This window comes from Stenella coeruleoalba (assembly GCF_951394435.1).
Source record: "Stenella coeruleoalba genome assembly, chromosome: 13".
Classification (NCBI taxonomy): domain Eukaryota; kingdom Metazoa; phylum Chordata; class Mammalia; order Artiodactyla; family Delphinidae; genus Stenella; species Stenella coeruleoalba.
The window spans coordinates 89,140,686-89,165,026 of NC_137159.1; the positions used below are offsets into that span (position 1 = coordinate 89,140,686).

General features: G+C 45.6%; 1 protein-coding gene across 1 annotated transcript in view; it reads right to left on the bottom strand.

Moving 5' to 3' along the window:
• SNTG2 (syntrophin gamma 2) overlaps positions 1–24,341 on the bottom strand; it is a 201,056-nt gene that overhangs the window by 127,707 nt on the left and 49,008 nt on the right. The window contains exon 2 of the mRNA XM_079940355.1: positions 2,825–2,962. Coding sequence (XP_079796481.1) covers positions 2,825–2,962 — 138 coding nt within the window. The remainder of the gene's footprint in view (positions 1–2,824; positions 2,963–24,341) is intronic.

Sequence of the window (24,341 nt, forward strand, 5' to 3'; positions counted from 1 at the left end):
AATAATTAAATAATTAAAAAAAAAAAAAAGAGTGTAAGTACAACCCAAGGTGTAAAGTTCAGTGTAAACGGTCTTAGGTTTTGAGAGAACCAAATTCCCTCCAGGCTCCCATTCTGAGTACACGTTGGATCACAAAGTGTGTTGATTTTGAAGCAAGCATATACCCCCCACTGAGAACAGAGCTTGAAATGTAAGAATCGACCATCAGTGTTATTATTATTTTCTATTAAGAAAACTGATCTTGAAAATCAAAGCACCGGTGTGAGCCGCCCACACGACAGTGAAGCGCCTGTTCTAAGGCACTAGCTGGGCCTCGGGGTCCCAGTGACAAGCCAGGTACTGCTTGACTTTACCTTCTGTAAACGTGTGTTGAGCTGAATCTGATGGTACATTTTTCATCTCCTGGGATCCCAGGGACTCAAGGTTTGGCGAGATGTAAAATTCACACTCATTTCTGCTGATCAGCTGAGGAATCATCGTTATTACATCTTCCTTTCCTGCTCCTCAGAATATTTTCGATGGAAAATAACCGCTCTCCACCAGGTTCTCTGGTGGAGGTTAACGCGGAAACAGTCAACGATATGAATATACGAGAATCGCTATGGTCCGACCCCCTTAGAGGTGTCCTGATTCTGTACCAACAGCCGTGGCCTTTGTGAAGAGTCGTCTTTCTCATTCTCCAAACACACGATGAACTCCCATGTCCAGGTTGGCTTTATTTTTGTAATCATCTGAAGAACACAGGGTTTCAACTGTTCCTGAGTAATGGGATTGAACCCAATGTGATTCTGTATCTGGGGTAGAGCAGACATTCTGATCTCAGTAGCTGAGTATGTTCTTCTAGGTACAAAAGTGTCCTCAGAATCTCCCTCCCAACTATCCAGCCCAGATAGGCATGTTTACTCAAGGAGATACTCCCTCCTTTCCTACAAAGGAGGGCTTCCTAAGGAATCAGCAGAGACCAGTAGGGATGGAGCCGGCAGAGACCGGGAACAAGTCCACGTGCCCCACCCTCTAACTTAGAGCAGGGAGTTCTAATATCGAGCTTTAGGCGCCAATAAATCACTTGAAATTGTAAACATAAATTTATAGGTCTGAACACTCACCCATTTTTCTTATGAAGGAGCCGATAATTTTCATCAAGAACATAACCTTGGGCAGAGAATCCAACGCTGAATTCTGAAAAGTGTAATTTATTTTTCCTGGACAACACAGCACAGAAACATTACCTGCTTTTACTGTAACTTGTCTGCGATTTTCTGTAGGGTGCAAATTCACTATTAAGAAGGGTGACACTTAAGTGTTTACAAAACGCCCCTGCTTCCCCCTCTCCCCACCATCCCCCGTCCCGTGTGGTATTTAGAACACGTGGAGGGAAATTGGCAAAGGGAAGGTCAGTGACGGGGCCAGAGAAGGTGAGCACAAGACTGCTTCATCTGTTCTAGAGAGATCAGACTGGGGGCCAGCGGGAGTCTTAGCAAGAGCTGGTGCCGGGGTGGGGTTCTGCAGGGCGCACCGGGGGCTCTGGAGATCGGGATGCAGGATCCGGGCCTGAGGTTCCAGGGGGGAGCCCTGGGAAGGACGGCATCCTGTCTCTTGCCCTCCTCGTGTGGCTCCACCGTCCTGGACCCAAAGGGGTGCCCTCGATCAAGGCCGGCGGCCAGAATGGGCGCAGCAGGCGGGCGACGGGGTGTGGAGGGTGGCCTTGGGCTCCAGGACAGAAGGAAGAGAATGCCATCCAGGTGGAGACATGAGCGCTGAGGGTCATAAAGTGCCGTGTGTGTGTGGACAGAGGCAAGGTCACCTGACGTCAGGGAACCTGATGAGGACACGTTGACTGCAGGACTGCGGATGGACCTGTTTATGTCATCTCCAACATAAAGGTCGTGAGGACCCAGAAACCCACACAAATAAGGGTGTCCAGAGCCTCCAGAAGAGCCAGCCGTGACCTGGGGACGGAAGAGCTTCAGGGATCTTCCAAAAATACACGGAGGGAACCTCCTTTCCTCTACCTGGTTTCCTGCTCATCATTTTCACAGCTAATGGGAAGGTCTATTCAAAGGAAAGAGTAATGACTGATGTTGATAATTTTCTGTATAATCATATATGCGGATATGTGACACAAAATGCACCTGTGTATCCACAGCCATTTAAGTCCACTGGAAGGAAAACAGGAAGTTTCAGGTATAATATATTGTATACATATATACAACATTTGCAATAGTCCCAAGTTAAACCTGGAGATAAAACTTGCAAAGCATTTTTCCCTCATCTTTATTCAATATTCTAACACATCTAATACATAAGTTTCTTCCCCTTTAGAAAATTGCACTTGTAATTGACTGAAGCTGAGAAGGACCGAGCTTTACGTGAAAATCCCTTCTTGTATCCACAGAGGCAGGGACCAGGCTGACACTGAAAAACACCTGCTGCATCTTTCATTGCCTGTCGTTCTAGATGGGAACCCTCAAGTTATTATTCTTTCAGGAATTAGATTACCTGTCGAGTTACGTCTCTCTAGTTTCCAATGAGAATATGTCCAATCTCATGCTGTGGTGTCTGGGGATATTTTTAATACAAAGCTGCTCAAGGAAAATACATTAATGAAGAAATTAAGAAAGTCAGGGAGAGTGTAAACAATACAAACTTGAAAAGATGCTTTGCTTTGCAATAATGGGGACATTTAGATACGGCTGAGGACCTCGTCAGGCCACGTCCCGCAGGACCACTCTTAGGGGGCTTTCGTCCGGGGAGGCCTCTGGGCTGATCTACGAGACACACTCTGAGACAAACCCCTGGGGCCTGCAGACGCAGAAGCACTTACATTTGCACTGTGATTGCTGCCACTAACACAGATGACATCTTGTTTTTGAATTGTCAGTACCTCTTTCGTTAGCTTCAGGCGAATGTCATAGGCGTGTCCAGACCCTTCATCGTGCAACAAGGCAGTCCCGGTTTTAGTCTGAAACGAAACAGAGACGAAGAGGGTGTGAGGACGGGAGAGCACGGACCCTGACAAAACACGCCTGCCCCTGTTCACAACCTCCTGAAACACGCCTGTGTATTTATCACATACCCATGCATCTGACTAGGATTTGATTAATTTAGCACAAGATAATGGAATTTTTAATATTTCTTCCTGAGTAGTTTTTATAGGATTTGTATAAAACATGTTTTTAGCAGGTGGAGAACGATGAGTCAGAAAGGCACCTTCGGATAAATTAGAAGAAGTCACCTCGTCTGTGTGAAGTCATCGACCCGCCCCCAACTGAGCGGTGCACAGGTGGGCACAGGTCCCGGGCGAGCACTCGGACGGCCCTCCTGTCCCTCTTGTGCCTGCACAGGGCTCCGGCCAACACGGCCTCGGACACAGCCCTGCAGCCAGGAGCGGGGGAGGAGGGGCGAGATGCGGGGGAAGGCCGCAGGGGTCGGGTCCTCAGGCCAGGACCAGACGGCCCCAGGGCTCACTGCAGTGAGGGTGCGACCAGGTGCGGCCTCTCCCCCTGCCGTCCAAGCAGGCACACATGCACACACGCACACGTAACACGCAAAGGCACGCAGCGTACGTGTCAGTGTGCTGTGACTGCTCAGGGCAGGACGATGAGGTTTGGCTCACACAGACAAGCCCTCAGCTGTGAACTTAGGAACCCTGAACTCAAAGTAAAACCAAAGGCTGATTAAAAAAAAAAAGACTAGGAGGCAGTGTCTGCAAGGAGTTTTATTCCTACTGCGGGGTCAGAGGTCATCATGCATCCTTTTATAAAACAAGCTTTAATCCAGCAGGACGTGGTGTCTCTGTGGGAACAGGAGGTTCGCCGGCTCCCGAGTCACGGATGCGCCCACGAACACGCTTGTGGGGTTGACCGCACGGAACAGCCGTTCCCTGGGGGCCTTGGCCACGTGGAGTTGGTGGGGACACTCAGGAGAGGACCCAGGGTGGCTGCTGGCGGGGCCAGGGCTGGAGGGAGCCAGCACCCAAGGGAACCCGAGACCAGGGCAGCCCCGCAGGGAGAGGGCTGATCCTTGCGTGTCGTTCAGAGGGAGAACCGTTTCGGGTTCACATCAAAGAGGCGCAACATCGACCCATTTCTATCGATGCGTAAAGCACACGCTCACGTACGGTGTTCACTTCCAGCTAATTCATCACCGACCAACCCACGTTTCTCCCAGTCTGTTGTCTTGGGGACGAAACCCCCTCCGCCCGGCCCACGAGGAGAACACAGGTCAGAGGCCAAAGGAAGGGTGGTAGAGCTTTAACAAGTTAAACACGGTATTTAAACTGTGTTAGACATTTAAAGAGTCAGCTACTGAAAGCAAAGGGATGCAGTGGAGAACTAAGTCGAGTCATCTGTTGCCTTAAGGTGCTATCTGACCCCGTGACGCTGCCCGAGGTAAAGCCAACTGCTGCTCAAACTGTTGCAAAATAAAGTCAGGAACGTGACCAAACTGGAGAGCATCCAGCATTCCACTCAAAATCACAATCTTCTTCTCATCACTTTCTTCTAGAAAATCACTCCTCTTCTGTCAAATGGCATGAGTGCGCCAGAGATGAAGATCCCCGTAATATAAACGTAACAGCCCCCTTCCCGGGATCCCAGCACCACCGTCCTCAGGGGACCCGCCCAGAGGCGCAGAGGCAGGAACAGAAGACAGACCGCCGAGCCGGGTTCTTCCCTCACACCAGACGCGGTCAGCAGGTCCCCGCTTTACAGAACTGAACACACTGTCTTGACATTTCTCAGAAATAAAACAACTTCTTTAAAGTACATGTTGGTCTTTGCCATTCAAAACCCAAAAAATTAAGAACAAAACTGTACCCAAAAGCAAAAACGTTAAGAACAAACCTAAGCTCCCCCCAAATGCAGAACAAAACGAACGCCTGCCATGCGGGGTCCCCGCCTCAGTGAGTGGTGAGCCCTTGCTGTGTCCTTGTCCTGCGGCGGCCCCCGTGCCCCGCCCTCCTCACCCGCACGGTGAGTCCAGAGGCCCATCCCGCAGCCTCTGCCTACGAAACGCCCAGAGCCCACGCTGCGCTCAGTACCTGGGCTGCCGCCCTCCCCACTGCAGCCCTGCCCGACCCAGGCTGACCCTGTCAGACCACCGTCCACACAGGCCACCCATCCTCTGGACACGGCCTCCCAGGAGCGCAGGGCCACTTGCTGCCTGAAGAGTCTCTCCCTCTGGCCCGGGTCCTCGTCCCAGCCCGGAGGTGGCCCCCAGCCTGGCCCAGGATCTGGTCCTCGGCTCCTGCGTCCCCTGGTCCCTCCGAGTCCCACGCGGCCCCTCTCGTCACCTGTAGTCTCGTCTTGGCTGAGACGGGCCTTGTGGACAGACCTCCCCACCAGCCACAGGGCCCTAACCCCTGCCCCCTGCTTCGTCTTCTCCCTTCAGCCCACGGGACTGTGGGCCTCGTGCCGGAGCCAGGCGTCCCGGCCTCACTGCCGGGTTCCCAGCTCTCACAGCAGAAGCCATCGGCCAGGGGCACAGGGGATGCTCTGTAAACAAGTGAAGTAGGAAGGCCACCCTCTTCCCACAAATGAATCTTCACATCCACGCAATTCCAATAACAATCCGTGACGACGACTGTGAAGCTTACCAGGATGATACTAAAGTTACATTTTGTGAAATAAGACTGGCGCTGTGGGAAGACAATTGATCCATAAAACATTAAGCCCCACACATTGTGGTGCTGAACGGTCGGATGCAAGAGGCAGAGGAAGGCTCCAGAAAGGTTAATTACATCATTGGAAATAGCTCATAATATATTCTGCTTCTGTAGCCTCACCACATGGCTCGCGGGATCTTAGTTCCCTGACCAGGGATTGAACCCAGGCCCTCGGCAGTGGAAGTGCTGCATCCGAACCACTGGACCACCACAGAATTCCCCAAAATATCCTAAGACTATTGCTTAGTGATTTCGATTATTATAAACATGGTTCTCATACCTTATTTCAAAAACACTCCCAGAGAGATCAACCCTTGTAAAAACATAGAAAAACAAAAGTTCTTGAAGAAAATATTAGCATGTGTGTGGAAAAACTACCAGGTTAGCTTAACTCAAAAGCCAAAAATTCCTGAGAAAAAGATTCATGGAATTCACTACATGGAAATATAAAATTTTGTATGACAAGAACTCCATATACAAAAATATATGCATATAGTAGACACGAGGTTAACAGGAAGAGTCTTACAACCGAAGATGGACAAGTGAACATCCTATAAAAACGGAGTCAAAGACATGAAAAGGAATTCCCAAAAGAAGGAATAAAATGAACAATACATTTGAAAAGAGATGCCAGCTCACCAGTAACCCAAAGACTCACAGTTGCTCAACAATGATTTATGATTTTTTTTTTTTTTGCGGTACGCGGGCCTCTCACTGCTGTGGCCTCTCCCGTTGCGGAGCACAGGCTCCGGACGCACAGGCTCAGCGGCCATGGCTCACGGGCCCAGCCGCTCCGCAGCATGTGGGATCTTCCCGGACCGGGGCATGAACCCGTGAACCCTGCATCGGCAGGCGGACTCTCAACCACTGCGCCACCAGCGAAGCCCTGATTTATGATTTTTAAACTAATTGATAGGCAAACATTTAAAAAGAACAGCAGTACCTAGTGTGGACGGGACCTGGAGGAGCAGCTGGCCCACGTGTGGCTGGTGCAGGTGCCACCTGCCTCCTGGAAAGGGTCCGGGAATAACGAGGGCGTCTGTCACACCTGATCTGGAATCGGGTGTCTCTGCCTCCAGGAATCCACCCACAGGCGCAGCCAGGCAGCCGCCCTGGGAGTTATGCGAACCACTGTTCCCCACTGTCTTCATGGTTAGAGTGTGTTGCCCTTTAATGTGACACTAAGCGTGAGCCTAACAGACTTAACACACCTGATGTACTTAGAATATCAGTTCTGTATCTCTTGGCAAGGAGAGTGTCCACAGATACCAATTCTTGAAGAGCAAAAGAGCACGCAGCACCTAAGATATAAAAAATTAAGTTTGTACATAAATATAAATGTAAAGAAATGCATGGAGAAAATTTAGAATGACAGGATTTCAAAAAACAAATACTAGCAAACAGAATCCAACAGCACATTAAAAGGATCATACACCATGATCAAGTTGGGTTTATCCCAGGGATGCAAGGATTCTTCAACATACACAAATCAATCAATGTGATACACCATTTTAACAAGTTGAAGGATAAAAACCATATGATCATCTCAATAGATGCAGAGAAAGCTTGCGACAAAGTCAACACCCATTTGTGATAAAAACCCTCCAGAAAGTAGGCATAGAGGGAACTTACCTCAACATAATAAAGGCCATACATGACAAACCCACAGCCAACATCGTCCTCAATGCTGAAAAACTGAAACCATTTCCACTAAGATCAGGAACAAGACAAGGTTGCCCACTCTCACCACTATTATTCAACATAGTTTTGTAAGTTTTAGCCACAGCAATCAGAGAAGAAGAAGAAATAAAAGGAATCCAAATCGGAAAAGAAGTAAAACCGTCACTGTTTGCAGATGACATGATACTATACTATGTGATACTATCCTACACGATACTATAGAGACTCCCAAAGATGCTATCAGAAAACTACTAGAGCTAATCAATGAATTCGGTAAAGTAGCAGGATACAAAATTAATGCACAGAAATCTCTTGCACTCCTATACACTAGCGATGAAAAATCTAAAAGAAAAATTAAGGAAACACTCCCATTTACCACTGCAACAAAAAGAATAAAGTACCTAGGAATAAACCTACCTAAGAAGACAAAAGACTTTTATGCAGAAAACTATAAGACACTGATGAAAGAAATTAAAGACAATACAAACAGGTGGAGAGGTATACCACGTTCTTGAATTGGAAGAATCAACATTATGAAAATGACTATACTACCCAAAGCAATCTACAGATTCAATGCAACCCCTATCAAACTACCACTGGCATTTTTCACAGACCTAGAACAAAAAATTTCACAAGTTGTATGGAAACACAAAAGACCCCGAATAGCCAAAGAAATCTTGAGAAAGAAAAATGGAGCTGGAGGAATCAGACTCCCTGACTGCACACTATACTACAAAGCTACAGTAATCAACACAGTATGGTACTGGCACAAAAACAGAAATATAGATCAATGGAACAGGATAGAAAGCCCAGAGATAAAGCCACGCACATATGCTCACCTTATCTTTGATAAAGGAGGCAAGGATATACAATGGAGAAAAAACAGTCTCTTCAATAAGTGGTGCTGGGAAAACTGGACAGCTACATGTAAAAGAATGAAATTAGAACACTCCCTAACACCATACAGAAAAATAAACTCAAAATGGATTAAAGACCTAAATGTAAGGCTGGACACTATCAAACTCTTAGAGGAAAGCATAGGCAGAGCACTCTGTGACATAAATCACAGCAAGATCCTTTTTGATCCACCTCCTAGAGAAATGGAAATAAAAACAAAAATAAACAAATGGGACCTAATGAAACTTCAAAGCTTTTGCACAGCAAAGGAAACCATAAACAAGACAAAAAGACAACCCTCAGAATGGGAGAAAATATTTGCAAATGAAGCAACTGACAAAGGATTAATCTCCAAAATTTATAAGCAGCTCATGCAGCTCAATATCAAAAAAACAAACGACCCAATCCAAAATTGGGCAGAAGATGGGCTTCCCTGGTGGCGCAGTGGTTGGGAGTCCGCCTGCCGATGCAGGGGACGCGGGTTCATGCCCCAGTCCGGGAGGATCCCACATGCCGTGGAGTGGCTGGGCCCGTGAGCCATGGCCACTGAGCCTGCGCGTCCAGAGCCTGTGCTCCGCAACGGGAGGGGCCACGACAGTGAGAGGCCCGCGTACCGCAAAAAAAAAAAAAAAAAAAAAAACCAAACCAAACAAACAAACAAAATGGGCAGAAGACCTAAATAGACATTTCTCCAAAGATACACAGATTGCCAACAAACACATGAAAGGATCCTCAACATCACTAATCATTAGAGAAATGCAAATCAAAACCACAATGAGGTATCACCTCACACCGGTCAGAATGTCCATCATCAAAAAATCGACAAACGATAAATGCTGGAGAGGGTGTGGAGAAAAGAGAACCCTCTTGCACTGTTGATGGGAACGTAAACTGATACAGTCACTATGCAAAACAGTATGGAGGTTCCTTAAAAGACTAAAAACAGAACTACCATATGACCCAGCCATCTCACTACCGGGCATATACCCTGAGAAAACCATAATTCAAAAAGAGTCATGTACCACAATGTTCATTGCAGCTCTATTTACAATAGCCAGGACATGGAAGCAACCTAAGTGTCCACTGACAGATGAATGGATAAAGAAGACGTGGCACATATACACAATGGAATATTACTCAACCATAAAAAGAAATGAAATTGAGTTATTTGTAGTGAGGTGGATGGACCTAGAGTCTGTCACACAGAGTGAAGTAAGTCAGAAAGAGAAAAACAAATACCGTATGCTAACACATATATATGAAATGTACCAAAAAAAATGGATCTGAAGAACCCAGGGGCAGGACAGGAATAAAGATGCAGACGTAGAGAATGGACTTGAGGACACGGGGAGGGGGAAGGGTTAGCTGGGACAAAGTGAGAGAGTAGCATGGACATATATACACTACCAAACGTAAAATAGACAGCTAGTGGGAAGCAGCTGCATAGCACAGGGAGATCAGCTCGGTGCTTTGTGACCACCTAGAGGGGTGGGATAGGGAGGGTGGGAGGGAGACGCAAGAGGGAGGAGATATGGGGATATATGTATATGTATAGCTGATTCACTTTGTTATACAGCAGAGACTAATACACCATTGTAAAGCAATTATACTCCAATAAAGATGTTAAAAAACAAAGGAGAAAGAAAGAAACAAACAAAAAACCAACACTTTATGTCAACGTCCCCAATTCTCATATACGTATCTGCATCGCCTGTCATGGATGGTTTCATCTGGCCACTCTCACACTCGCTGCTAAATGGCTTGCCCTTCACGAGTGGAGGTGGCAAGAAGCAGTCTGCTCGCTAATTTTAAAAAATCATAAAAACTAAACTTAACTATTTTATAGCTTTTTAATTTACTTATGCAACCAAGAACACCCCTCTCAAATCACTCCGTGATGTATGTGTTAGGAGTGTGGCAAAGCTGAAGGTTTTCAGGAGAACCACACAAAACAGAAGCCTGTTCTGTAACAGAACACGGTGGACAAGCTCTCACCCACCAGATGCTCATGGCCATTCTACCAAAGAGCATTGCACACAGGTAGTCTTAATGCACCTTCCTTGTTTATTCAGAAATAAGCATATTTTCTTCACTGAATTGTTGACAAATGAATTAAAGAATGAATATCAAGTGCAAAAATAAAATAAAGACAAAGAGCTATGAAAACACACGGAGAAGGGAGACAGTCTATCTGTATCCCTTAGCAGTTTATTCACGGCGAGAAAGACAGGGATGGATTTTTAATTTAGTCCAGTTTTTAGCAATACATACCTAAGGGCATTATAAGCAGTACTTTGTTATAAAGAATTCTAAACTTCTAATATCATCTCTTTGATCTTGGTTTACTGGGTCTAACGAATATGAAAGATCATACAAAATATTCCCTGAAAGGCTGCAGACATTCTCTACACGGTCTAACTGAAACTGTGAGGTTTATGTACTTTTGAGCAATTACTTTTGCAATATGTAAAAAATGACAAGATCCTGTAGAGAAGTGCAGTGATGTCATAGAAAAAGCATCAGGGGCATAAAAATTAATTCCAGTTCCGTCACATGCTGGCCATACACATTCGGACCATCCACCTTCCTCCTCTGAGCTGCCGTTTCCTGATGGGTAAAATTAGATCATTCCAACTTCCCTGGGTGATAGAATGAGTCAATGAGACATTACCTGTGAAAGTTTCTAATAGCCTGTCTCAAACCAGCAGAAGGTGAATGCAATCCAGGGGTTTTCCTGGTAGGTTATCTTTTCACACTATGTACATATCAGTAAAAATGAAGCCACTTTCGGTACCAGAGAGAAAAAGTCGACTTTGTTAGTCCTGCAGCACTTCACACAAAATGAAAGGATAACGGCATCAATGGGCAGACAGCCAGGAAGAGCCATCGCGCCAGGAAAATCCACAACCAAGATTTTAGAAAGAAAAGGGCGGAAAGAGGGGTGGGATGAACTGGGAGACGGGGATTGACATGCACACACTAATATGGATAAAACAGATAACTAATGAGAACCTGCTGTATAGCACAGGGAACTCCACTTCGCTGTACAGAAGAAACTAACACAACATTGTAAAACAACTACCCCCCAATTAAATAAAACACAAATGTCCCCAAAGAGTTCAGATACGGGGGAAAAAATGACAATCAGGCAATATTCCACTAAAAATACATCAAAACAACTACCGCTTGCCTCTTAGGGGTAAAGAAAAACAGGACCTTAATGCATTCATTTTATACCAACCAACAGAAAAGGAAGCTTTACACTGGAAAAACAGGTAATATTCTGCCCACAAAAGCAAGAGTTTGAAGTTTAAAAAGACACAAACGACATCCCCAGGAAAGCTGGGTCACGTGCTGAGACTTGCTGTGGAGGACGCCCCAGGCAGCTCACCACCACGAGGTCATGTCCTCACCACCCGAGCAGCGCCTCGGACAGGCGGGGCTGAACTCACAGACGCACACACACAAGCCACATCTGTAGCTTTAATCGGAAATGCTCACCTGACCTATTTTTCTTGGTTACGTGACCTGTAAGTTATCACTCCTCTCTGGCCATCAGTTTTGGCATCTATACTGGGAGATAAGTGAACCCTTATGGTCCATTCTGCATGTTAACATGTGATTCCATGATTATTTTATTCCTTTTGATTTCAAAGGACATTATCTTTGACCCACATGGCAACGCAACAATGAATTAAATAAGATACATACATAAAAGTGATTCGAAGACTTCAAAGTACAATAAAAATGAAAGGGATACACTGTCAACATTGCTTCTGTTAGGACATTCTTGCTGAAGCTAGACTTTTAATTTAAGCAGTGCCTGTTATAATAATTATTTAAGTTCTGCTGAATCAGGATTTGAGCTGCTTTAAATTCACACTGCACTTACTCTTGAAAAATGTTTCCTAAGAAAGTTATAATGTAAAATTGTAGGGGTGTGTTTGGCATTTTATATATACAGTAACCTTTAAATTCTTTAGGGATGTTTACAGGTTAAAGGCAGTTAATTACAAAATAGAGACACTCCTAAAATCTCTTCATTTAACCACTCCTTCCAAGTTCCCAGGGGGAACAGACTTAACTTAGTATGTTTTGGCCAAAAAAGAAATGTCAGGAGAAAAAAAAAAACCATCAAAGCTGGTGAGGTCACAGTGCTTTAGGGCTTCCAATGTGCTGTTTTCACAGGTGTTATCTCCTGTGGCGGCCCCAGGCTGAATAGGAGGTATGCAGGGCCCCTTCTGCAGATGAGACCCCTATAAACGACCCTTCCCACAGGTAAGGCACATGGAAGCATCGCTCATCTGAGATGGACCAAGCTCTGCCTGCCTCACACTGCCACCAGGAAGCTGGATATCTCTCTAGCCAACAACCTCCTCCTCCTTCATCCAGAAAAGTGGGGCAGAGAGATGAGAGCTTGCTTGGGTACCACATCCCCAGAGCCAGCACCTGCCACACCCATCCGCCCTCCCGTGGTGGCCACAGTGGTATCAGTCTCCTCCAGGGGCCTGGGTCGTGGTGCTCTCCCAGACTCAGGGTGCCCTCCAGGACGAGCCCACACTCACATTCCCACTTTGGTAATCGGTGGCCAGGACTTTGATGGCAATATAGTTCATTTTCACAGACAGGTCAGACAATTTTAGGAAGTAAACTAGAAGACAAAGATTTTTCCACTTACAGAAACTGACATAAAAAACTCTAAACATATAAAAAGACACTCAGGCTATTTGAATGTCCATCGCATACATTTGGGTACATCTGTCCGTGTTCAGCATGTGATAAAGTAACAGTCTTGTCACAGGATGGGCCTTTATGTCATGACTTATTTGTTAAGGTATTTAGCATTTTATGAAATACTGAATACAAGTTCAAACACAGCTATGTTTTTTATGATCAACTACAACGAGCCCTTTCTACCTTAAAGCTTCTACAGAACACTCCTCATCAAAATTATAAAACAATGTAATGCGCTGATAAACGTGTTATGGATATGACAACGTCTGTCTTTTAAAATGCACACTGTGGTCCAGAAGCTTCGTTCTAAACAGCCCCAAGGAGAACCCCTGCCGTTTCCAGTGAAGGCAGCGGCCTTGCAATGATTCAGTGGTAAACAGCTGGCTCTCAAGCTACATGATCTTAATGCCTGGAAAGCGAATGTCTTGTTTAATTACTATGAACGCTGTAGTAGGTCACAAGCTAATTCCACATGATCCACTACCGTCATCCACGTGCAGCTCCGAATGCATAAATAAAATCATTAAGTCTCCATGTCACGCCTTCCACCAGTACCGTCAGCAGAAGAATTTAAAGTAAGTGGTGCGTATTTTTAAGCAAATGCCAAAACGGTCTTTGTTATGAACACTGGAGCCGAAACCTGGTAGTAGGTCAGTGTACAGAAAATAACAAAACAGAAAATGGCTGTGAAAATTAGAACATCTAATTGCCATTGTCTTTCGTGTGTTTCTGGTTTTTACAGCATTTTATCACTAACACTATAGACTAAGCACGTAAGGAACAATCATGCCGGGATGGACCCAGGACTAGCAATTACAATAATCACCTTAATCACTCACCTGACTGCAACAGCTTGGATGTGGAAAGCATGTTAATTCCGTCGTGTTCCTAGGGCCTGCTGAGCGTGTAGAATAGGAAGGGCACTCAGAGTAGAGGAATGTTTGATTCTTCGTCTACTTACATGTAAACTCAACCTGCAGGAGAACTGTCGTTAAAAACAAGGCCAATCTAGTGAGTTCCAGGCTCCCTGCGGAGTGCGGACACCTGGTGCCCAACAGCTCCTGAAAATGTGACCCTGGGAGCGGCCGTCCGCTGGAACCAAGGCGACCTCTCAGCAGAAGCAGGAGGAGCTGGGTGTGTCAAGCCACCTCCCCACCCGCGAGGACAGACCGATTCAGAGGTCATCAGGCCCCGTGTGAACGCCCTCCCCTGCTGAAGCCTCACCCCCAGCCCCGTCGTCCTCAGAGGAGCTGGACCTAAGTCTGAGTAGACCCTTTTCTCTCATTCTGTGTCTCTCTCAATGTGATCCCTGTAAACAGCGCAAAGTGGGGTCTTGTCAAGTTTCCAGCTTTTTAAATGAACCCTCAGACTTTGCCCTGGAGGTGACTGTCCACATGGTCTGACTTATTTCCACCATGTTTGGTCTTGTTTTCTGTTTGGGCATCTGTTCTCCATCCTTCTGGTTCCTTCTTTCCTGCCATCTTTGGATGAATTTGAAGTATGTGCTAGTTTTCCATTTCGTCAATTTAAAAAAAAAAACTTTTAACCATATAGCTTTGTTCTATTTTCAAGTGTTTTCTCTGGATATGGAAACATACGTCTTCCCGTATCACCATCTACCACCAAGCAGCATCGCTTCGTGAACAGGGTAAGAATGTAATCCCTCCGACTCCCTCCTGTCCTTCCTGGTCTCCCATGGGTCACTTCCATGTCACAGACCCCAAAATACATCATTTTATCTATGTACTATTTTAATTTATATTTTTGTTTCATTCTGGTTACACAAAGACATTATGAAATAATACATAAATGTGTAATTATATATCTAAATACTAAAATGAACATTTTTTATATCACTCCATTCTAATGATCAAATTCAAGCAATTTATCACTGACACTGACGGAGGTTCTGAGGTTTGACTCAGCTTGCAAGATAGCAAAGTAACCTGCTGGGATTTCACGGATGCTGGTGGGAGACAGGAGACACACTTCTCTCACTGGTTAGCAGTGTAAGTCAGCACATGCATGGTCTGCGTGAGGTCCTGGATTATGTCTTATAACGTGAGGACCCTGTGACAGCACTTACAGTCTGGTGTACTTGGCACCTACACAGGCTAGACAGACAGGAAGCGAAACAAAGATTTTTTTAATGAAATAAAAATGAAAGGGATCAAGAAGAAGAAAAAACAGCTCATCTTGGCGGTATTATTTTTTTAACTTCGAAAATGCCTGATTTTTATCACGTGTATTTCAGGTGAACTTTTATTGAATTGAAATGAGTTATTATATGATTCAGTTTTACCCTGTTTGTCTTCCTAATTTAGTTTGTTCAACTGAAAATGTACCTTCTAAGAAAATCCATAAAATACGTCAATTCAACCTCAGATAACATAAGAAATGTGATATATTGCCTACTTGTTTGTATAGAAGATTTGTTCATTGCTACGGCGTCATTAATGCTGCTTTGTACTGAGGATTTATGGAAACACATCACCTCTACAAAATCCCTCATGAAATCAACAGCCAGGACCAGCAGGCCCCAGCAGGGCTCACGCAGGCTCACGTCCAGACAGGCTCGTCAGCATCACCACCCACGTCAGGCTGCACCTCAGGTCCTGCTGGAAGGACCAGTGGAAACTGCAGTGGGGGCTGAGGTTTGCTCAAAGGATCCTTCAGCTCATCAGAGTGATGTCTGTATGCAAAACCCCAGCCCTCTACTTACAACAGAGAGTCAGAGCATTGAAAACTCGGATCCCAGAAGAATTACACATTTCCATGGCATCAGGAGGAGGGCTGCCTTCAAACACCTTCGAGGAGGTTACTCATAGTAAGAAGCTGCAGAGGGCACAGACCCGGGTCAGCCCCCAGGAGACGGTGGTTCCCAGGGGGGCCAGCAGCAAGGCCGGGGCCGGAGGTGCTGCCCTCAGGACCACAGGCTCCGGGGAGCACCTCCTCATCCTGCGTGCTCCCCACATCTGACCACAAGGTCAGCACCAGAGGGTCAGGCACCACATCTGTCCACATCACTGGCCTCTTAGTAGGGGGCCCAGAGTGTCAGGGAGGTGGGCGTGCACTGCCCACTGCCGCCTGTGAGTGAGGGCACAGCACTTATACCCCAGGCAGGCGTCACTAAAGGAGACGTAGGGACCACCGGGCTCCACGCCCCCCTCAGAACCACCAGCAGCAACACACACAGAAGAGCCCTCTCCCTCCGCGATGAAATAAAGAAATGGCGCAGCTAAAGATCGCAACACAGGATGCACTTTCTCAAAATACTGTGAAACTGAGCAAAAAATGAGGAAAGATTCTGACAGCTGACCTAGAATTCCTCAGACTTGGAACGTTATGTTTCTCTGAATATAAGCACACATTCCTGAAGGGTAAGCTGATGATCTGGGGCTTGTAGGCCAACGAAGTGTGGGTTAAAGCCCTGGAAGGATGAGCTTCAGTGCAGTGCCGGAGAGCAAGAGGGGGCATGGGGATGTGGACAACTGGAGGGGGGAGGGGGAGGGGCGGGGGAAGGGAGAGAGGAGGGAGGGGGAGGGGAGGGGGGAGGGATGAGGGGGAGGGGAGGGGAGGGGAGGGGAGGAGGGGAGGGAGGAGGTCAAAGGGTCAAAATCACTCAGATTGTGTCCTTTTCACATACTCTACAGTGGAAAATGAGGCAAAAAAGATACCATGAAATCTCCTCTCCTTCAAAGTTAAGCAATCTACTTCCAAACTACTGCAGGTCAACGTAAAAGTCACAGTGGAAATGTACTTGGAATGGATAATCGAGTTCCAACTCTTTGAAATGTGTTTCAAAGAAAATTTACATCTTTTAATGCATTATTTATTTTTAAAAAGCTGTTGAAAATCAGTGATCTAATCACAGGGTAGCCAAAGGCCTGTTTCTGTAAATAAAGTTTTATTGGAATAGCCACACCCACCCGGTTACTCCTGTTCATCACTGTTTCCATGCAAATATTACTACGTTTTAAAAGCTGAATTCACTATGAAAAATCTTTCACAAAGGAAACTCTAGGCCTATATAGCTTCAGCAGTTAATTCCACGTATTTCAGGAAAAAATAATGCTATTATACAAACTCTTCCAGAAAAACAAAAAAGGAACAGCATTTAGCTCATTTATAACCCCAAGCTAAGCTAGTTCTAAAACCTGTAAGGAGGTTATAATAAGTTACATTTACTTACCAAACACCCTCTTGAACAGAAATTTAAACATGCTAAAGAAAATGTTACCAAATTGAATCCAGAAAAATATAAGGAGGAAAATACTTTTTGATCAAGTGAATCAAGGAAGGGACTGTAGTTTCTCATCTGAGAGTAACTGCAGCTCCATGTAACAGTTACCTACCTCCGCATAACAAGACATCCAACACCTCACAGCTTCTGGGACCTGGATGCGGGTCCCCTGCGGCCGCGGTCAGCCATGGGGGCAGCAGTCAGGTGGGAGTGGGCTCCGGGTGACAGGTCGGCCACCACCCGCTTCTGTGCTGCCGGCCGGAAGCTCCCCGTCTGGCCCCGGGGCCGCTCCAGCTGGCCATTCACAACACAACATCCCCCAGAAAGCGTGATCCGAGACAGAAAGGACCTGCCCCCAAGATGGAGCGGGGTTTCTGTAACTGAGTATCGCCACATCAGCCCAACACTATGGACACGCAGACTAGCCCTGGACAGAAGTGGGACAGGACCACACGGGGCAGGCGGACAGGGCTCCTGGGAGGCACCCCGTCACAGGCTCAGAACACGGAGACTCTCCTGTGACCGTGAGCGAGTCTCAAAAAGCCATTTGATGAAAGTCATTCACAGCGAAGCCTTTTAATAAAAGGTACCTTCCCTGACCTTCTGGAAAACCTCTAAGAAAGACTCAGAGCATCTGTGGCCCTCAGTGTTGAATCTGGAGAACATCCTCATGGGGACTGAGAAATAGATGCTCACCCCGCCACCTCCCTGCAGCCATGCCCTGCAGCTCCCAGCCAGCATCTGCCTTTGTATACTTACAAGGCCTGAAGGTTGGAAAGGAAAAAACAAAGCATTTTCCACAGATGCCATTACTGAGCACAGAGATCATCTTAAAGTATGAAAATAGATAAATGATTAGTCATGGTATTAATAAAGGTATCAGTTAATGGTATACTATGTCAATATTTTGAAAGTACATGTCAACACATCAGCAACAAGTATAACAACTGAAAGATATAAGAAGATACAACTTCCAGCAGCATTAAAAGTCACCAATATCCACAGGGAGATCAGCTTGGTGCTTTGTGACCACCTAGAGGGGTGGGATAGGGAGGGTGGGAGGGAGACGCAAGAGGGAGGGGATATGGGGATGTACGTATACGTATAGCTGATTCACTCTGTTATACAGCAGAAACTAACACAACAATGTAAAGCAATTATACTCCAATAAAGATGTTAACAAAAAAAGTCACCAACATCTAGAAATCAATTTAATAAAAGAGACATGGGTTTGAGCCCTGGTCTGGGAAGATCCCACATGCCACGGAGCAACTAAGCCCATGCGCCACAGCTACTGAGCCTGCGCTGTAGAGCCCGCGAGCCACAACTACTGAGCCCATGTGCCACAACTACTGAAGCCTGCGTGCCTAGAGCCCGTGCTCTGCAGCAAGAGAAGCCACCGCAGTGAGAAGCCTGCGCACCGCAACGAAAAGCAGCCGCTGCTCACTGCAACTAGAGAAAGCCTGCGGTCAGCAACGAAGACCCAACGCAGCCAAAAAAAAAAAAGAGACGTCCAAGGTCTCTGAAAATTTTAAAAACGTTATTAACAGGACATAAGGAGATCTAAATATCATAGAATAGATCGTGCTCGTGAAGTGGATGAATTAATATCGTCAAGTTGTCACTTCTCCCCAGGTTAATCTAAGATTCAAAACAATAGAAAATCATAACCTCAGCAAGTTTCTAGAAATTGATAAAGTGATTCTGAATTTTAAATGGAAATACAAGACTCAAGTGCAGTCAAGGCAATCTTGGAAAAGAGAAACAAAGCTTAAGACGTACACAGCCGGATATCAAGAACTATTACAAGAGCAAACGGGGCATCTGCTCAAGGAAAAAAGCTTAATGGGAAAGACAGAATCCAGGATCCAGAAAGAGATACACACACACATGATCACGTCATGGGCCGTGAACGTGGTCCTGCAGTGAAGTCTGGAAAGAATCATCATTGCTACACACAGAAATGTGAACCTGGAACCCTGCTTCACAGCACACAAAAAAAAAAAAAAAAGAAAGAAAGAAAAAAAATTCTGATTGGACTTAAGATCTAAACAAAAGGCAAATAATAAAATGTTTAAAAGAAAAAAACAAATGAAAATATCGTCATGAACGTGGAGTAAAGTTTATTTCAACATCATGCAAAAAGTTCTACCCATAAATTAGAAATTGATAAAGTATTCTGCATTAAAATCGAGAAATTCTGTTCAATAAAAGATATTATTAAGAGCAAAAAGGAACCCACAAAGGAGAGATTTGGGCATCACAGATGTTTGATAAAGACTCAGATGCAGAACACATAAAGAACTCCAAAATCAGGAAGAATAATACTAATTCTGTGAATCTGTAATAGAGCAGCTGGTTACAGCTCCTCCAGTAAACATCATTTTGTTTACCTTCACTTACCAGGAGACAGGAGAAAAAAGGCATAAAAATTCAATGGCGTTAACAATATTCACAGATGGTATTCATATCCACAAATAAAACCAAAGACTCTATAGACATATTAGAAATCATGAACATCTAGCAATATGGCTGGATAAAATTGCAACCTATCAATATGATTCATGTATTTATACAATAGAACCAGGAGAAAAAAATTAAGAATATAATCTTTCTTCCCCGAATCCATTAGATACCCAGGAATATACAAAACATCTTGAAGACTTCAAAGGAGAAAATTTAATCCTTATTGAAAGACATTAAAGAAATACTGATTAAATAGAGAAATGCCTGTAGATGGGAAAACTGTCCCCAAATCGGTCTATGCAGTCACTGTATTCCAACCAGAATCTGAATCAGTTTGGACCTTGACAAAAAGACGCTGATTAAAAGGAAAACAAGGCCAAGAAGAGTTAGAGCATCATTAGAAAAAGAAGTGGTGGGACCCTCCCCCTGTCAAATACCAGTATCTGAAGTTTGCCACTGGGTCTAACATGGATTTCTGTTCATAATTTAGCATCTGTGAAATCAAGGTGTACATTACAATGGATGTTCTTTGTGGTACAAAAAATAACGGGGTATGTTGATGTTAATTACATCTTGTAACTGAAGGATACGGCATCACCAAGTTATAACAATTAAAACTGTGGAAAAAATGATACAGGGTTTGAAGAAAACGACCAGAAGAACAGAGGAGAGCCCAGAGTCCCTCTGAACATGGAGGCTGGATGTCGGCCGGCACCGCTGACGGTGAGGAACAAAACTACAGGATGCTGGGACAACGGATTAACTCCACGAGGAACCGGTAAATTGGACCCTTATTTATGCCGCGTGCATTAAAGATGAAACTGAAAACTTGAAATAAATATCTTCTGGACAGTTGGGACTCAGGAATGCTTTCCTAGCAAGACACAAAACCCAAAACTAAGTGGGGAAAAACTGTTGCATACACTACGGTTAAATGTTCTTTCATCCAAGGACCCTGCTGATGGTGACACAAACCAGCCCTGGGCAGAGGGACCGTGACCCGGGAGAGAACTCAGCCTGGAACACACGGCACAGGTGGGCAGGTTTGCAGGACCAACGCAGGAAGCTCACCCCGACCGCCTCCCAGGATTCACCTAACAACAGATGCTCACTTTTGTTTCTGAAAGCCTCTGAGTTTAAATTAACATCAGTTTCTGCTGAAAATCCACCCACTCGCTTGACTGCAAGTCGACAGAAAAAGCGAAGTGAACACGAAGCAAACTCAGAAACCAAACGCTCGTTTGCGGGCACACCCGTGCTCAGTCTCACAGGCGTACTTCTGAAGCATAAAGGTCAAAGTCAAGGGCGGCAGGATGAGGAAAGTGCAGTTATTCCACTGCCTACACTGTCACTCTTCCCAGCCTCCTCAGAAATGATGGTCTCCATCACTTCTTGTGAATTGAGACATGCCATCAGGTACGATATTAACTGCAAATAAAATCTCTAAATTATTTTAATCTGGAACACAAAAAGGGAAATTCATGTTTTAGGAAACAACGGTTCCCTATCACCGATAGATTCGTGCGATCCGTGGGTCCACCCCGACTTCGGCAACGGCCAACAGAAACTCCATATGGAGCCCCCGCACTTCTCTGAGCTGTAGGACCAAAGAGCCCTCGGGGCTGCCCCCAGGAGCCACAGGGAAAAGGCTGGGGGTGATGGGGTTGGCAGGGCTGGGGGCCAAGCTGTTGAAGAAGGAGAGCGGAGAGAAAAGCTGAGGCCAGGAGCTCAGGAGAGGGCGCTGGGGGCAGTCCCGGCTGTGCTTCGGGAACCACTACCCCCGGGGCCCCCCAGAGAGCGTGGCCTCACAGGCAGCGGTGAGGGGTCTGCAAACTCCCCGGGTGACTCTACTGGGCACGAAGGTCTGAGAACGACCCCGCTGGAAACTGAGGATGAAGAGGCAGCAAGAGGCCCCCCGAGGGGGCTGGAGATGAAAAGCAGGAGGGTGGTGGCCACCACGGGCATGGGGTCTGCACGAGGGCCCCGCGGGGAAGGTCTGGGCTGACTGAGACGCCCTCACTTCCTCCGTGACACGCCCTCCATCCGATGGCTCAGATCCAGACAGCCCCCCACACGGCCTGACGGGCCGCAGGGCTGAGAAGCAAGTGGCCCCCAGCGGTCTACGCGAGGTCGCGGGAGACCTGAACACGAACCCGGTCCTTCCGTAGGAAGAGTGATGCCCAGAGACACGGCTGCACAGTGGCGCTGAGACGCAGGGCTTATATCTTCCCATAATCCAGGAAAAAGGTCATATGGTCATATTAAGTATTTTAATCTTCTGTTTGAAAATTTGTTTAGGGCCAAACTTTGATCAGTGATACTGACCTGGTAACTGCCACTGAGATGTCTGCTTGACTCCATCATCCCAGTGACTTTACAGCCACCAAAGGAAACAAGCAAGATCTGTCAATAACGACCTACTTCGGATGCACTTTTTGAGGGAAAAAAGGTAGGACTCCATGCTGTTGAATGATTTCTAATTCTGCAAAAGTAGACTGCTATAATGAGCCCCAAAGATCAGAGACTCACCAAAACGGCGTAACAGTTGAGTAACTTGGACTTGACACACAAAAGGCATTCCAACGTTATTGAAAATAGATACCTACTTCCTTAAACTGTATTTTATTTATTTTTTATTTTTTTACATCTTTATTAGAGTATAATTGCTTTACAATGGTGTATTAGTTTCTGCTTTATAACAAAGTGAATCAGTTATACATGAAGTCTACTTGTGAGAAAAAGCTTAGGAAAAAGAGACATGTATACACATATAAAAGTCATAAAAGACATTAGAACAATCACAACAAAATAAATGAATCGCCGGTTCTCATTACCAGATTCAGCTGTCAGTCCCTCAGACACTGTTCCCGAAGTTGTTCAAACAAGTCTTTGTGTATTTTAAGAGGGGATTAATCTCTGCGTCCAAAAGTGGAGTGAAGACTCTCGTTACCACGTCAGATAGAGACTGGCGCTTTCAGCAAGGGGTCTGCGCCAGCTCTGCACACTTTACAGGAACGTATGGACTTGCAAAGAGGAGCCGACTGTCAAGGCGAACAGTCAGTGAAGACTTCATTCTGCAAAAAGGTACGAACATACAAATACGGGCTCATGTGGGAAGAGCAAACAACCGGTGGAAATGGAGAAAAAGCTCAATGTGTCTCAATGTTTCACGTGTGCCCTGCATTTCAGTGGAGATGTCCTTCACATTTGACTCTGAAAATAAATCAGATACACGCTTCTCACTTTAAATAACAAAAACCTTAGTTACTGAATTTAGCAGAGTCCTCGCGGCATCAACTCGAACATTCTGTAAACTTGTTACAAAGCAAACTTGAGTTGCACGTGTCAAAACCATCATGCAGCTGAGACATTTAATAACCGAGTTCTTCAGAAGACAGATCCTCCTGTATAATAGCTAAGACCCACCTTTACTATACTGAATTTCTTTACATTTTAACTCACAATATCACAGAAGAAAATGGCACAAATTCCTAGCCTGGACGCTACTAAACGTGAGCATGAGAATGGCTGATGGGAAGGACCGGCTCCACCGAGCACTGAGGTCAAGGGCAGGGCAGCACGTGACGTCCTCCAAGGGAAGGGTTTCCAGGAAGATCCTTGAGAAGTCGCCTTCTATTTCAGATGCAGAATCAGCCGTGCCCCAACTGCTTTTTGTGCCACAGTAATGTGTTTGTTGTATTTTTTCCAATCTGGTAATTGAAACTTACAGATTCACTCTGTGAGAATGTAGTTACAAAAGAAACAATCTTGCCTAAATTTTCTAAGGGAAATAAATAATGCACAAAAATCCTTACAGTGAGATGATAACAGTTCCCTTTGTAAAGGTTTTGATGACTGGATCGATCCTGATTTATATATATATATATATAATACATACATTTGTAGGTATATACACACAAATCGATCCTGAGGCCCTGGATACTTTTGTAAAGATGATAAAATGTCTCCAAGGATAAGGTAGAAACTCTGACACAAACACAAGGAAAGACTGTGACCCCTGATGCCTTAACTCCTCAGACACGAGGAAGGACACACCTGAGGCAGCAGATCCAGCCTTCAGATACAGCATCTGCACACCCGCAGTGATTTTAGCAAACTCTTAAATGACTGATTTAACTGAAATTTTAAAACTGTCAAAGGAAGGAGAGATGAAGGACAGAAGCGCCTCGGGGAGGAGTGGACGTCGTCTGCCCAGCAGGGGTCCGAGGGGCCTGCACAGAACAAGGAGATGAACCCGCACAGCAGTCCCCAGACTCCACCAACTCACCCCCGTTCACTTCTGGGAAGAGACCAACTACCCGCAACCTTCCCAATGTTACAATTTTTCTTCATCCTCCTGTTGAAAATCTTCTGCTTTGGACCTCTGTGAGGATTCACCTGTTCTATTTTTATTCAATTTACTAAAATTAAAAAATACCGAGTTCACCCACTTCTCCTCCCCCACCCCACCTCTCGCGGACACCACTCTGTCCTCTGTATCTATGAGTGTGCATTTGGTCTTAGTTTTTGAGATCCCATGTATAAGCGAGAGCTCACGGCAAATACTGCCTCTGGCCGGCTCATCTCGCTGCGCGCGACGCTAAGCACAGGCGCGCCTCACGGGCGAGTGGTTTTCCTGGCACGTAGGACGGCCGT